Source organism: Lactuca sativa, chromosome 6, assembly GCF_002870075.4.
Source record: "Lactuca sativa cultivar Salinas chromosome 6, Lsat_Salinas_v11, whole genome shotgun sequence".
Taxonomy (NCBI): Eukaryota; Viridiplantae; Streptophyta; class Magnoliopsida; order Asterales; family Asteraceae; genus Lactuca; species Lactuca sativa.
The window spans coordinates 34,754,614-34,770,979 of record NC_056628.2 but is presented as its reverse complement, the minus strand read 5'-3'; the positions used below and the strand labels follow the sequence as shown (position 1 = coordinate 34,770,979).

Sequence of the window (16,366 nt, the reverse complement as noted above, 5' to 3'; positions counted from 1 at the left end):
AATATGAAAAAAAATTAAAAATCATTTTATATCAAAAACTTAACCTAAACTCTAAAATTAATTTTTTTTGAGACTTAGATTCGGATCTTCGTATTAAATTCATAAAAATAGTTAAAAGTTTATGCTAATTAATTTTGATAAAGTCTTTTTTTAAGAGAAAGTCATGATTATTTAATATTTTCTCAAATTAACGAAAAATCTTTATTTTTATTTTTACAGAAATGATAGATTATCATGTAAAATCAAAATAATTGATTCAAAAAAATTAAGACTTTTTCAAAAAAACTTCCAAAATTATAAAAATTTTCTGCATAAAATCATATAATCAAATTTATATATAAATTTAAAAGTTAAGGCAAAGCTATAAAAAAAATTGAAAGACTTTATCCGGATCTGGACATGTGGGGCCAGGTAAAACCCAAATCAATGATGTTTGTTTTAACCAATGTAAAAAATCCACTTACATAAATAAAAAAGAAAGGAAAAGAATGGAACCCCAAAATTATGATCAATGAATATGAAATCACCTTACCATTAAATGGGAAGTGATATTTACATTGCCAATTTTGATTCATCCATGAATTTTAAAGAGAATAGACGAATGTGCCCTTTAGTATTATTTAAGTGTAATTATGGTAGATGTTAGTATTTAATATCATGTTTAATCCTTTTGTAACGAGTAAATAAAATAGTAAATTGACCCACACTTTTAATCTTTGCTACTCTCCCCCCTCACAACATACCTTCTCCCTCATCTTTCATATGCCCAAGTCAAAGACCTTAAACCCACACCCAAACCCTCGTTGGAAACCGCTCCATTTGTCGCCGCTTGCAAAATCGACAAACCGCTTTTCGAAATACGATTGGTTGGTCCATGGGGTTTAAAAGGTTTCAAGATTCGAGTTGCAATCCGATCTAGTGCTTTCTATCTGTCGAGTAAAGCTTCCGGTCTAGTGCTTTCTGTCAGCCGGGTTGGGAGGGTTTCTTGAAGCCGACGGAGGGGCGGTGGTGGGAGGTACTTTTGGAGAGAGCTTCATCCCCATATGGAATCAACCGAAGATGAGTGTTTTTGTAGGAGTTACAATGATACTTGTATTTTTTATAGGTCAAAAAGGAAGGTTTTATCGATTTATTATTATATAAATGAGTTTTAGAAGGTAAAAACCAAGTGAGCCTTTAGCTCAAGTGATTAAGTTGATGGGCAAAATAAAAGGAAGGTTTTATCGATTTATTATTATATAAATGAGTTTTAGAAGGTAAAAAAGTGATTCTTTCAAATGAGAGGTTATAGGTTCAAGTCTCATTAGGAGACAGAGGTGTTGTTTAGGATTAACTTAGGAGTATAATAGTTTGTCTCTCAAAAAAATAAATAAATGGGAAGTGATATTTCCACTACCAAATTTGATTCATCGATGAATTTTAAAGGAACAGGTGAATGTGCCCTTTATTATTATTTAAGTGTAATTATGGTAGATGTTTGTATTTAGAGAAATTAAATATCCTCATACATTTTATTCTTACTTGTATTCCTACCAATCAAATGTTGACATGTGTCACATTTAATGAAATTGATAATATTTTAGTCTGCTTGTCACCATTTAATGTGGGTAGGAAGATAGTAGGAATAAAATGTAGGAGGATATTTAATTTTTTAGTATTCAATATCATGTTTAATCCTTTTGTAATGAGTAAATAAAATAGTAAATTGACCCACTCTCTTAATCTTTGCTACTCTCCCCCTCACACGATACCTTTTCCCTCATCTTTCATACGCCCAAGTCAGAAACCTTAAACCCACACCCAAACCCTCGCCGGAAACCGCTCCCTTTGTCGTCGCTTGCAAAATCGACAACCACCTTTCGAAATATGATTTGTTGGTCCATGGGGTTTAAAAGGTTTCAAGATTCGATTTGCAAAAGACTTCCGATCTAGTGCTTTCTATCAGCCAAGTAAGGCTTCTAATCTAGTGCTTTCTGTCAGCCAGGTTGGGAGGGTTTCTTGAAGCCTACATAGGGGCAGTGGTGGGAGGGCTTTTGAAGAGAGCTTCATCCCCGAATGGAATCAACCGGAGATGGGTGTTTTTGTAGAAGTTCCAATTATACTTGTATTTTTTATAGGGCAAAAAGGAAGGTTTTTTGAGGGCCACAAAAGACGAGGGAGGCAAAGAGTAAGAAGATGCACCAGACAAGGAGATGAGGGTTGCAAACCTCCGATATAGGTGAAGATGAAATGTAAAGGAAAGGGTACCAAATGATGTGTGTGTGTGGGGAGAAGGGCGGGGGGGGATCTGATGGGACAAAGGGGATAACTAATTGAATATTTTATTTATTACAAAAGAATTAAAATAGATATAGTATATCAATATAAGGGGTGTTTGAGATTAGTTTTGAACATTAAAAGTCATTTTTAATAATGACTTTTTATAAAATGATTTTTTGCAAAATAAATTATTTAAAGTGTATTTGGATTAATAAAAAGTTAGCAAAATAACTTTTCGTTTAGTTTTTACATGTAAAACAGCAAAAAGTCATGTTTTTATAACTTTTAGAAACTTTTTTTTTAAAAAGTCATTTTCAAAAAACTTTTCTATTACCCAAACATTTTTTTTTTGGAAAAATTAAAAATCAAAAATCATTTTAAAAGGAATCCTAAACACTCCAATAGACCATAATTACGCTCTTAAGTACAAAAAAAGGCCTCATTGCCAATTTGTTTCTAAAATCCGTGAATGAATAGAAAAGAATCGTCGAATTATCACCCCCATTCAAAATAGGCGAAATATAAATATAAAGTAAATGAAGGTTATATAATGATAGAAACGCTTGTATATTTTTTGGATTTTTTTATTGAAAAGCCCGTAAAAATATATAAAATATAAGCGTTGTTTTGTTTTTATCCTGATATTAAATGGTTAAAATTCATTGAAGATTGTATAATGGCTCACCATCCCCATATCACACCCTTCCAAAACATAAAGAAGGTGTATTTAACTTTTATTAGTTTTTTATAAATTTATTTATAATTTTTGTTTGTAATAATTTTATGAAATATATTATTATGTATTTATATTTTCTTTAAGTTATACAAAATTTAAAAAGTCCACCTCCGACTTTATTTTTTTTCTTTCTCTTTAAGAAATTTTAATTTTGTCTTATTGATGTTAGAAAGTCAAAAGGTCTAAAGGTTAAAATCCAATTTTAGATAGTCTTAAAGATATTTGTTGTGTTGAATTGAACGGAGGGTCCATTTTTGTAAACTGTTAAAATTACGGGGGCTAAAAGTGAACATTTCACCCTCGTGAACGTGAAGGCAAGCTTTTTGAAATGGGGACACCCATGAATCATTTGAACATGAAAACCAGTGAAGGATAGAATGAACCATGGCCCGATAGATTCTTTCCGATCAATCAAAGAACAAACCCCAATCAACCTACTATCGAATGAGGATTCCGTTCACTGATCAAATCCAGCTACAGAAACTCTGTTGATTGTATGTCTCAGTAGCGACCCAGTCCATCAAGCTTGATCGATTTTGTTTTCATTAGAACAACATGAACTCTTCGTCATCGAACTCAAATAATGGATTCTCGAGTTTCAACGAAGCAAATCCCATTCTGGGGTTTAGTTCGCCGCCGTTGACGGCCGCCAGGAAGCCCGGTGCTGCTACTAGTTCAGCTTCGACACGGTTTTTGAAGGTGAGAAATCAAGCATCTTTTCATAATCATAAGTCTACTAATCCTCTAGGATTTAACCAATTTACGAGCTCATCTGAAGCGGTTTTAGGAAATTTGAGTTTCGAAAATGATCCCAAGGAGACGTTCCTATTTGGTGCAAACAATTCCAATTCCAGTTCACATTGGAATCTGGAAAGGGGAGTTTCTAGCGAGATTTCCAATGTCATTCTAGATGATATGTTGAAAATGAAGATCGATTCCGATAAAGGTTATGCAAATCCAACTCAGGACAAAGCTGATGTCGACAAATCTTCAGTCGATGAACTGCCAAACGAGGTTAGCAAGTTGAAGATACATGATTCAACAAACGAAAGCCAGTTCATCGATTTTGTTCAATCGGAAAAAATGGGCGAGTTTGCTTTTACAAGCAAATTGGATGATATAGGGGCTCCACAGGTAGAATTCAGAACACCAGACATGAGAAGTAACTTGTTTTCTGGGATGAATAGATTCGAAGCAAAGAAGGATTCTGTTAAAGACACAAGGTCAAAGAAAAAGAAAGACAAGTCAAAAAACTCCATTGTTGGTCATTCAAGGCTTCAAGAAGATTATGGGTTTACCAGAAGAAATCCATCTGAAAATCCAGATGGTTTTGAATTTGAAGCATACTTACCACTAAATATTCGTCCATATGATGAAAAACTAGCTGATTTATCTAGATTATCAGGTATAAAGGGTCAAGAAGTTGATTTGTCTAACTTCTTAAGCAAAAAAGGGGCCGACTTAAAACCAGTAAATGAACAAGCTTTTACTTCATCTTCCAGCAAAATAGCAGAGGACGCCTGTGAGAAATGGCGATTGAGGTGTGAGATTCTACACATTTTCATTTTTATTAATCAGTTAACAATGTTATGATGTTTCAAAGAACTAAGACGATGATTTGAATCAGGGGAAACCAAGCTTACAACAATGGCGAACTGGTTAAAGCAGAGGATTGTTATACACAAGGGTTAAATTCAGTATCTGAAAATGAAAAATCTAGAAGCTGTCTTAAGGCTTTGATGTTGTGCTATAGCAATCGTTCAGCAACTAGGGTTTCTCTTGGAAAGATGAAAGAAGCTTTACAAGACTGTTTAATGGCTTCCACCATAGATCCTAACTTTCTCAAGGTCCAACTTCGAGCTGCACAGTAAGCCTTACTAACCTTATCTATTAATCTTATAAAATTTCATTGTACAATAATATAATATCTATAATCTGTATACAGTTGTTACCTTGCTATTGGAGAAACTGAAAATGCAAAACAGCAATATACAAAGTGCATGCAACAACCTGGAAATGACAAGAAAGTAATAGCAGAGGCCTCTGAAGGTCTAGAAAAGGCACAGGTAATATGAAGTGTGAGTGAAATTACTAAAACACCCTTGAGCTGTGTATGTTTAAGTTTTTAACATCTTCTGTTTTTACTTAATCAGAAAGTGTCTGAATGTATTAAGCAATGTAACGATCTTTCCCAAAGACAAGATTCTCGAGACTTAGAATCTGCAATGAGATTCATGAATGAAGCTCTACAGATAAGCACTTGTTCAGATAAATTGCTCCAGATGAAAGCAGACACCCTATTCATGGTTTGTATTAAAAATTTAAAATATTAAAATCACTAAACCTAATGGTCAATTTGGTCAAAGTTATATCAAATAGTGTTGTCTTATTTTGCAGTTGCAGAGGTATGAAGAGGTGATTCAGACGTGTGAACAGATCACTTCTGATGAAGCATCAAACTTGATTGTTAAATCATATTTCTATTTAGGAAAGCTAGATGATGCTCTAGAATTTATCAAAAAACAAGAGAATTCAAGCTGTATAATACCTTTATCTGATACAATACGTGAGCTTCTATCTTACAAGGTATGGTTTAAAAACAATAAAAAAAAAAAAAAACACCGACAGTTTTTGATTTTTTTAAAGTTTTGAATCATAATTCATATGCAGAAAGCTGGAAATGAAGCGTATAAATCAGGAAAACACACAGAAGCAATCGAACATTACACTGCTGCTTTATCACACAGTGTTGAATCACGTTCATTTGCATCAGTTTGTTTTTGCAATAGATCTGCAGCATACAGAGGTTTAGGTCAAATCACTGATGCTATAGCAGATTGCAGCCTAGCTATAGCCCTTGATCCAAATTATCTCAAGGTTTGATATATATATATATATATATATATATATATATATATATATATATATATATATATATATATATATATATATATATATATATATATATATATATATATTTTAAATATATATTTGGAAAAAGACGATTATAACCCTGGTGATGTAAAACAGGCAATATCTAGACGAGCTAGCTTGCATGAGATGATTAGAGACTATGGACAGGTGGCAATAGATCTAGAAAGACTTGTGTCTCTTTTAACTACACGTGTGGATGAAAAGGGTGTTAATGAGATAAAACAAACTCGGATTTGGCTTTCTAATGTTGAAGAAGAATCTAGAAAGGGAATCCCGTTAAACATGTACCTCATATTGTAAGTTCTTCTCAATGTAAATTTTACAAAAAAATTTTGTGAAGTTATATAATTATTTTTTCAACACTTTGTAGGGGAACTGAATCAAATGCTAATGCATCGGATATTAAAAAGGCGTATAGAAAAGCTGCACTTAGACATCATCCTGATAAGGTTTGTGTGAAAAATTGAAACATTTTAGGAAAAGTATTTGAACAGGATTGTGAAATTAGGGTTTATGATCATGTAGGCTGCACAATCAGTTGTTAGAAGTGATGATGGAGATGATGGGCTATGGAAGGAGATAGCTGAAAATGTACATAAAGATGTTGATAGGCTTTTTAAAATGATTGGTGAAGCATATGCTGTGCTTTCTAACCCTCTCAAGGTAAAATAATAATAATAATAATTCAATTTCATAGTTTTGATTTTTTTACTTAGTTTATTTATGATTACATTATTGGTTTTTGTAGAGGTCACAATATGATCAAGATGAAGAAATGAGAAATGAAGGTCGTAGCTTTAGTAGAAGCAAATCATCAAGAATGGGTACAGATGTCCAAAATGCTGTATTTACGCGAACTGGGTCCCACCACTAATGCATATTTGTGTGTGATTTTTTTTAATGTTTGAGTAATATGCATTTAATGTGTCAAAAAAATATTGTACAATCATAACTCATACAAGTTTTTGGTTTGTGTAGTTTGAATTATTATTGTTACACATATATTCCAAGTCCGACTTCCTTAGGATTTGTTTCCACCATCCATGGAGCCCTGTAGACACAAACAACCAAAAAAAATTAATTTTTTTATATAAAACTGAACAAATACAAAAAATAAAAAATAATAATAATAATAATACTTGTGCATAACGAAATTAATTGTTCCTTGAGAAGCACGTTGAAGCAGAAGTTCACGAGCTTCAATGGCAATTCCTTGAGGCTATTGAAAATATAGAAAAACAATAAATGCATTAAGATTTAAGGCGTTTTACTTTGATGATTTTTTTTTAATTATAAATAATCATTTAAAAAAATACCTCTTCTGGAAACCATACACCTGGTTGTGTGCTACCTTCAAGAACAGCAAGAGCAAATGCAGCTATGGAAGTTCCAACCGATCTGCATACACCATTCATTCTCAAACTAATTCATACACACACAAAAAAAAAAAAAAAAAAAAAAAAAAAGATAAATAAATTTAAAGGATATAAGAATTACACAGATAATTTTTTATGACTGAAAACACCAATCGTATGCTTTCCATCAGAACACTCCAAATCAACCTGTTCATAAAGTTACAATAATTAAAATTTAGGTTACGAAAATATAAATTTAAAAGAAAAAAAAAAAAATTAAAAGATTTGAGAATAAGTTATAATACTCGTAGTGAGACACGCTCTCCAGCATATCCATCTATAACGCGAACCACTGGATCAAACAACTTAACCATTTCTTCTACTTTGCTTCTGTCTCTTAAAAGTTCCTAAAAACATTACAACAAAACATATAATTTTTTTTTTTGTTTTGAATTTATTAGAAAAATAAAATAGATTGAAATCTTACAGAAGGAACAAAGCGTGTCATTGCATCCATAGCCCAATTCCAGAAAAATGGAGAAGTTCCAAATCGAGCACTCACACTTGGAATTCCTAGGGTTTCATGGGTACTTGTCACCTCTGGTAAATTCCTATAAAAAAAAATTTACAAAAATGACACGTCATGCCTCCATTGATGAAGCTTGAAAGTTGAAGCATTAAATAAAACTTACAAGAGATACACGTCTTTCTTCCCAATTCCTTTTCCAAAGTCAATGCTCATCATTCCGCTATATGGTCTTAATTTGAGTTTTTCTCCTATATGATTTAATTACTAATTAGCATCATAAAAAATGTATAATATTAGAATGTTTTAACTTTTAAACAGACCTTTATTGAAGGCAATAACCTCCTCTCCAAGAAGTAAAAAACTAGTGGCTAATATTGTGGGCCCAGCTCCACCTGTTCCTGCTGTATAGTAGTAAAATCTGAAAAAAAAAAAAAAAGTTATATAATATTGGAAGTGTACAACAAAATAACTTAATTATCAATTATCAATTATCATCAATAAATAATGAAATACCTTAGGCGTTCAGGCTCACCCTTATTTTCGCTTTTTGCAACACGAACTAGCTCAGCTGCCATCACTGTCAAAATTACGAAAATACCCCTCATCACCAAATTCAAGTTTTATGAACTTCTTTAATTATTATTCAATCAAATGGTGTGTAAAATTACAATTGCTGACTCCTGGATAGATTCCACCAGTGGTTATAGCTGGAACTTTTGAAGCTATTGCTTCATTATTATAAGCTTTTGCACGTAAGGCATAATATGTATCATCACACACATCAAGATAAGCTGTCTGAAAATTAATCAAGATTATTATTAGTCAACTTAAATTAAATTCTACATACGATTAATCATATGATAGATTTCTAAAAGAAATCAAGAAATCTTGTAATTAGATTTTACCTTGATCTCACCTTGGCCCGAATTGCAGCTTCCAGGACTCTGCAATCTTCTGTCTGTTGAAATGGGCCTGCAGCATGTACCACAAGATCCACATCTACAAAGGTAGAATATGCATCAAGGATTTAGATCAAGTAGGAGAAAAAAAATGCAATTTTTCATATGTTTTTGAAGAATTAACGCACCATTTAAAGCTGATTCCAGTGATTTATCATCATTTATATCAAATTCAGCAAATTCGGCGTTCTTCCCGAGTGTTGTCACCATACTAGCACCTTTTTCCCTGTCATGAAACAAACACATGAGTATTAAGCCTATAGGGTTTGGAAGTAAAATAGGTTAAAACATCATGTGTCCTTTATGTTAATGGTACTTGAAGTTTCTGAATTACCAAGTATACAATTTGATAAATGCACCCTGGCCTAGCTATGGCTACTTTACTACTAAGCTATGATTATAAGGGGTAGATATGAAGATACAGCTAACTGATTCGATTGGATTTTTTCTTCAATCGATTCTACCACAAACAAAACGAGAAGAAATTGTGTGATTCTACTTGCAGTTGAAATTGCTATGAACGTGCTTTGTTTAGGAGAGTTAAATTGAAAAAGAAGAATTAATAAATAATTGGGGATTGTTAGTTGGAAATGGAAGCAAAACCTGTTACGACCAGCAATGGTGATGCGGAGGTCAGGGGAGAGCTTAGAGAGAGCGATGGCGGTAGAGCCACCGACTCTACCGGTTCCTCCTAGTATCAGAACCCTTGAATTGGCGGTTTCCTTTGGAGGTCCGGCGGAAGCCACCGTCGGAGTCCTGATGGCGCTCAAGTGGCGCATACAGGCACACGCCATATCTCTCCTCCTCTATGTGTCTGCGCCGAGTCCTATCCAGAGTTGGTTACAGTCTCTCTAGTTAATAATAACGGGCATGGAATTAAATAGTATAACATTATAACTATAATATTTAACTATTTATTATTGTAAATTAAATTTCTTTTATTTTAATTTTATTCCTTCATTTTTTTTTATGCCTATCTACCTTAATAAATAAACATCTTATTGACACTCAGCAAATTCTTATGCGTTTTGACAAATGGCTTTTTATTGATTTTTTAATTATCTAACCAGTTTATAACCCGTGGAAACCACGGTTACAAAATTAATTAAACTTTCTTAATGAGAATTCAAAAATTATTAATTAATTATTATAAATAAATTATTAATTAAAAGATTTTTTTAGTTATATAAAGTTATAATCGTTAATTTAAATAAATATATGAAATATAGTTTGTATTAATTTTATTTAATTTTATTATAATGTTATTAATTTAATTTAATTAGAGTGAGAAATTTAAAATTTGAAATGGAGAATTAATAAATTGACAAGTGGTATGCATTAATTAGGAAGCCTAATATGGTGACACATGGCAAAAGATGAATAAAATATATATTAATTAGGATGCCTAATAAAATGACACATGTCAAAAGGAGATTAAAACTATTCTTTTATTGGAATAAGGATATTCCACATTTAAATTTATTAGAATGCCACATGTAATGCAGACAATTCTTATGTGCATATGTAAGTTTATGTTTCCTAAATTAAGCCCATATACAGAGCAACAAATATACGTGTGCCAACTGATTAGCCTTCAATCACAGTGGATTGAAGGCTTCGATTTCAAAATAACATCGGTTCCATTTAACCAAATATTTTCTGTGTATGACTATGTACTTATATGGAATGTTAACTGGATATCTATTTAGAATCGCTCCAATCATGCGTAATCGTTCATCTTTTACTTATAGCAGGTAATAATTTCCAAAAATTTCTTTCAATTACATCTATATACATAATACAATCATGAGTCGTTTCCTTTCAATTTCGTTTATATATGCACGAGTCGTCTTCTTCACGCTAGAAATCAACTGTCTTGAAGAATCTGCATTACCATCCCAACAACTACATAAGGTTAGTATTATGCCCATTTATATATGCACGACTCATTTCCTTTTAGTTTCAATTATCTTCTTTTTTTTTTTAACACAGTGTAACAAGGTCATTTGTATAATGTCCGCCAACTGTTCGATGTAATGCCAATCTCAATTTCTTTGTTTGAAATATTCAACATATTATGCCTTCTATATGAATGTGTTGTAAACAATAAAAGTGAAACACGTATGACTTTTTTGCCCCTGCTCATAGGAAAGTGCGGTCAATAAACAACCGTATTAGACGGTTGTAGCAATCCGCATATGAAAAAAAAGCTAAATATAATCATAAAATGAAGCTGAAAGGAAACAAAGTAATATAAAGTTTGCTTAATTTCTCTGTTGGAAATATTGAACATATTATGCCTTCAATCTAACATAAGTATATCCTACTATACATTGTTTTTACATCTGATTATCCACTAATTACTTTCAAAACACACATACAGAAACGTGTCTCTTCAGGAAGCATGTCCCAGTGCTAATTTTTTTTTTACCACAATTCATTACTTTTAATTTTTATCAGCTACAAATCTTTTGAACCATATGATAATTCACCTGATCTTTGAGGAAAGTAAAGGGTACCTGTCAAATTAAAGAGGCCAATACGTTGTATTTTTTAATGAATAAAAGGTAAGTCGTGCATATATGCCTTCTTTTTATTAATTTTTTTTAATTTTTTTTTTTTACCATTTAATGAGATATTGTTTCAAGATTTTCTATAATGATTGATAGACTTTCTGCTATCATTTCAGTTGTTTAAGTACTCCCACATAATCTCCATCAAAGAAAACCAATTGAGACTTTATTTGTGGATGCAGCTATAAATTTGAACAGCGGAAATATCAAAAGGGGCATTTTGGTCCTTTTATTATGAAAGTGTTTTTGTTTTTTCTTGATTCTTATGTCTTTTCTCTTTTCTACTCGGATTCTTACTACTTTTCCCATATTGCCCCTGCATTACCATGTTTGAGACCATGTTTCTTACCAGGATATCCACAAACATTTTATAATGAATAAAAGGTAAGTCAAACACATATACCTTCTTTATTTATTATTATTATTTTAATTTTTACCATTTAATGGGATGTTGTTTCAAGATTTTCTATAATGATTGATAGAGTTTATACAATCATTTCAGTTGTTTAAGTACTCCCACATAATCTCCATCAAAGAAAACCAATTGAGACTTTATTTGTGGATGCAACATTAATTTTGAACCGAAAAGTTTCTGTTTTTTCTTGATTCTTATGTCTTTTCTCTTTTCTACTCGGATTCTTACTACTTTTCCCATATTGCCCCTGCATTACCATGTTTGAGACCATGTTTCTTAATAGGATAGCCACAAACATTTTATAATGAATATAAGGTAAGTCAAACACATATACCTTCTTTTTTTATTATTATTATTTTAATTTTTACCATTTAATGGGAAGTTGTTTCAAGATTTTCTATAATGATTAATAGAGTTTCTACAATCATTTCAGTTGTTTAAGTACTCCCACATAATCTCCATCAAAGAAAACCAATTGAGACTTATTTGTGGATGCAACTGTAATTTTGAACAGGGGAAATATCAAAAGGGGCATTTTGGGCCTTTTATTATAAAGTGTTTCTGTTTTTTCTGAACAGAAAAGTTTTCCTTTCTACAGATTTCATTCTGAAAAATGGTGCAAAGACATATAACATTTGAATTCAATTAACACTTCCGGTTTGCATATGAAATTGTTCTTTTAGAATATACTTATTAGTTTCAACTTGTTTATGTTATTTCTGAACATAAAATAAAAGTTTTTTATGTAACTGTAATATTGAACAGGGGAAATATGGGAACAGGCATTTTGGTCCTAACACTAACTATAGATAATCCGCAACTTAAAAGCTTCTCGCTTTCTATTCATATTAATTGTATTCTTACACAATCAATTATCTAAACATGAAAATAAATAATAATGAGTTAATATCGGGTTACACATATTTTATGTTATCCAAGTATAATGCGCTCTTTCATTCTTAGAAGGGGCATTTTTGTCCCCACACTAAATATATTATGACATTTTCGTCCTTTTTTACTCAAACGATGTTATTTTTTTTAATACCTTTTTAATTATTATTATTAATTTTAATGATATAATGTATTATATTTCTTGACATATACTCGAAAGAACATTTAAAATTCGTAAAGTTTAAACTATTAATTAACCTTTTTTCGTGTATCTAATGTGGATATAGATATGTAAAGTTCACCTGATTACTTTGCTTATTATTCTCAAATCTGATTTGCTTATCATTCTCAATTTTGTCCATTATATAATCAATGTTTTATTTTTATCTTATAGCTCATGGATCCAACAAAAATTACAATGATTAATGATCTAAGTTTTCTCAAATGACAACTACACAATTAAGGTCCGAATTATCCGGCTTTAGAAACAAACAACTTGGTCGAAACCACATGAGACACGACAAATCAGAATGATTTTAATGGATGAAGAGGTATTTAAAATTAATCGCTTTAAACATATTTAATGATTTCAACTTATCATATTATTTGTTATACACTATTATGTTAATCATATAGTTTGTTTATTAGTTATTTATTGAATCGTTTTTAAGGGCAATAAAATTGAATGCACTATGGAGAAACCATATGTGATACTGGGAAAAGCACTTGAAGAATATGCTGATGTTTACATTCATAAGCCAACACTTGGTTTATATGTTGATGATGCCATGAAGTTCGTTGACATTCAAAACAAATAGTTTTTTCAATATACCACTAGAGTAAACAAGTGCATTGGTTTTAATGGGCCCTTGAATTCTTTCACTTTTGCAAACTTCCAAGATCTTATCGATAAGGCGATCCCTTCAACCATTTCTTTTGGTAAAGTTCACAACGTTGATTTCACATTTTACCTCTTATAATATTTGTATATAATCCTAACACTAATTATATACTAACATCTTACATAATGTATATTATAGATGTGATCAGTAATGTTTTTCAATGCTATCCACTGGAACCTGCAACCCAAAAACTTGATAAAAGGATTACATTGAAATTGGAAGATTTAGAGTATGTTTCTTTTAAAACTTGTGTATTATTAGTTTAAAAATTGTTGTTTTAATTCATATACATTTAGGGTATGAAATTCGTGATTCCATTCTGATAGAATTGGAATTCATTTACCAATAATTATATTAATTCGGGGCATTCTAACAGAATATGTTCATGATTATCATATGGACTAACTATAAAATACATATGGCCCTATCAATCATTTCTATCAATGATAACCTCCCATCTTTATCTGTATCCGCCTGCAAAAACAACAAACTCCAATTTCACATTTGCATTCTCATGACATTTATCAAACTCATGTAGTCTAGGGTGTTTATTTCAACTAACTGTAACACAAAGCTTCAAAATTATAAGTAAATTTCAAACAGGCCCTAATGACTAAATGTATATTGATTGCATCACACACACCAGGAGCACACACAGACACATAAAAGAGAAAGGAAACACCTAGTTCCTTCCTTTTCCAATCTCGATTCTTTCATCTATTTTAATTCTGTTTTTAGAAAATAATTTGATGGTGTTGTTGAACGTTTTCTTTCTCTTTATACTATATTATTGTGTTTAATATGATGGAGTAATAACTTTTCTGATTTGGTTGATTTGGGTAAGATGCTGATTCCAATGTTGTTGATTTTGTTCAAACCAAATTTCATATTCAAATGTCTTCTTATTTTCATAATATGAATTGGATAGGTAATTATTGTGTTGATTTGCTATCACTAGATCACTGATATATGAGATTTAACATTAAATTGCTTTATTCAATTTCAAATCTGAAAAATCCCCTCACTATGCAGACAATGAAGCTGTCAATCAACATGATTATATCTACCAGATTACTACAATTTCAAGGCCAAACCTATTAAAAAAACATCAAAATTAAACATGCTTACTTACCTGTGAATTCATACCCAGATTGAGATGTAAGGGGAATATCCAAATACAAACTGATAGTAGAAAGCACTCAAGTCTATCAACCATAACTACATGTTGATTCTTCGCAAATTCCAGAAATTAAGAATCTGATTGTTCAAATGGAATGAGCATATCATTGATAAAACCCATTCCGGTTGTGATTCCATTCCCGGAGCATCATCCGCTTCAGGTTCAGTTTTTGCTTCATGATGATGGTCGCCAAAGAAGTGACTCTTCTCCCATAATTTTTCCTCTCTTTTTCGCTCAATGTCAGCTACCAAAGGGTCGAAGGAAACATGATGGTCCGTTGTGGCTGCGATGGTGGGGGTGAAATAGGAGTTGGAGCGGAGCTTTAGTCGACGGTGGCGGCGATGGTTGTTCTGATGATTGGATTTATTGGGGGAATGCGATATGAGAAGGAGGAGGAGCAAAGCTACCGTGATGTAGATGATGACCGAAAGTTTACCCATCTCATGGGCGGCGGCCTTGTCGGTGCCGATGGGTGGCGTGAGAGAGATTCTCAACCAATCACGTCGGACTGGAGATCTTAATCTCTCTCACTATTTTTGGGATTTGGTAGTTGGAGACGAGGCGGACTGGCACGATGCCATGGGGACGTGATCCGCATGTTACGATGCCATCCTTGAATCTGCCGGAGTCGATGAATATAAGAGAGGAGGGAAGAGGCGGACTAAAAATTGAGTTTTAAAACTGATATCCCTAAATTAAAGGGATATTAATTGATTTATATATTTACCTTAATTAATTAAATATAAGATTACATATTTACCCTTTTGAAATGATTGACCTATATTTACTCATACAATAACACAATAATTAGTTTAAACAAATGAACCTAGCTCTCTCTCTCTCTCTCTGTATATATATATATATATATATATATATATATATATATATATATATATATATATATATATATATAGTATGAAAAACATATTACAAGTTTTAGTAATATAAAAACACTACAACATTTAGTATAATATTGTTATAAAAAAAATTATTAAATACTTATAAGTCATACAAATAATATATATATATATATATATATATATATATAAATCAACATATATTTTATATATAAAAGTACTATTCTCTATAGAAAAATCTTCATTGTAATAACCATTGATGCAACAATATGTAATAACCATTGATGCAACAATACTACTTTTTGCAACTCTTTATATTTGAATAAAAAATATCTTTAAACACATCAATTTTTTTTTTAAAAAAAACTTACTTATATACTACTCATATAGCTAAAATATGTATAAATATAAGAAAAACAAAAAGTCATAACCAATTAATATCCACAAGTTGAAAAAAAACTCTAGAGTTATAATGATTAACTATTTTAAATTTGAAATCATCACTACACATAAATTATAAAACTCTTAAGTAGTAGATGTAATTCCAAGAAAATAAGGTTAAAGTATTTTGACATGATAATAGATATATAGAATCTCAAAGAACCCTCCTCTCTCTCTCTCTCTCTCTATATATATATATATATATATATATATATATATATATATATATATATATATATATATATATATATATATATATATATAGATTCACAAGTACAAACACATACAAACATGTGTATTATATATATATATATATATATATATACACACACACA

The 16,366-nt window shown here is 31.2% G+C and overlaps 2 protein-coding genes across 2 annotated transcripts; one reads left to right on the top strand and one right to left on the bottom strand.

Moving 5' to 3' along the window:
- The first annotated feature begins 3,232 nt into the window (after positions 1–3,232).
- Positions 3,233–6,953, top strand: LOC111903822 (uncharacterized). The gene is made up of 10 exons (XM_023899564.3): positions 3,233–4,536; positions 4,623–4,862; positions 4,941–5,061; positions 5,149–5,301; positions 5,393–5,581; positions 5,666–5,872; positions 6,026–6,225; positions 6,300–6,378; positions 6,455–6,592; positions 6,678–6,953. The coding sequence occupies exons 1-10, from the start codon at positions 3,551–3,553 to the stop codon at positions 6,801–6,803; spliced, it is 2,439 nt and encodes an 812-aa protein (XP_023755332.1). The 5' UTR covers positions 3,233–3,550; the 3' UTR covers positions 6,804–6,953.
- LOC111903823 (uncharacterized) lies at positions 6,821–9,634 on the bottom strand. The gene is made up of 13 exons (XM_023899565.3): positions 9,376–9,634; positions 8,901–8,998; positions 8,730–8,812; positions 8,482–8,608; positions 8,327–8,390; positions 8,134–8,231; positions 7,977–8,061; positions 7,772–7,895; positions 7,590–7,691; positions 7,427–7,491; positions 7,246–7,327; positions 7,069–7,148; positions 6,821–6,980 (listed from the first exon to the last, which is right to left on the bottom strand). The coding sequence occupies exons 1-13, from the start codon at positions 9,564–9,566 to the stop codon at positions 6,923–6,925; spliced, it is 1,257 nt and encodes a 418-aa protein (XP_023755333.1). The 5' UTR covers positions 9,567–9,634; the 3' UTR covers positions 6,821–6,922.
- Between the last annotated feature and the right edge of the window lie 6,732 nt (positions 9,635–16,366).

Excerpts from the sequence above, each read along its gene's own strand:
- LOC111903822 (XM_023899564.3), top strand. The coding sequence starts at position 3,551 with ATGAACTCTTCGTCATCGAACTCAAATAATGGATTCTCGAGTTTCAAC. Across the intron at positions 5,582-5,665 it reads GTGAGCTTCTATCTTACAAG|AAAGCTGGAAATGAAGCGTA; the intron begins GTATGGTTTAAA and ends ATTCATATGCAG. Across the intron at positions 6,226-6,299 it reads TTAAACATGTACCTCATATT|GGGAACTGAATCAAATGCTA; the intron begins GTAAGTTCTTCT and ends AACACTTTGTAG.
- LOC111903823 (XM_023899565.3), bottom strand. The coding sequence starts at position 9,566 with ATGGCGTGTGCCTGTATGCGCCACTTGAGCGCCATCAGGACTCCGACG. Across the intron at positions 7,896-7,976 it reads AAGAAAGACGTGTATCTCTT|GAATTTACCAGAGGTGACAA; the intron begins GTAAGTTTTATT and ends TTTTTTTTATAG. Across the intron at positions 7,328-7,426 it reads AGTCATAAAAAATTATCTGT|ATCGGTTGGAACTTCCATAG; the intron begins GTAATTCTTATA and ends TGGTGTATGCAG.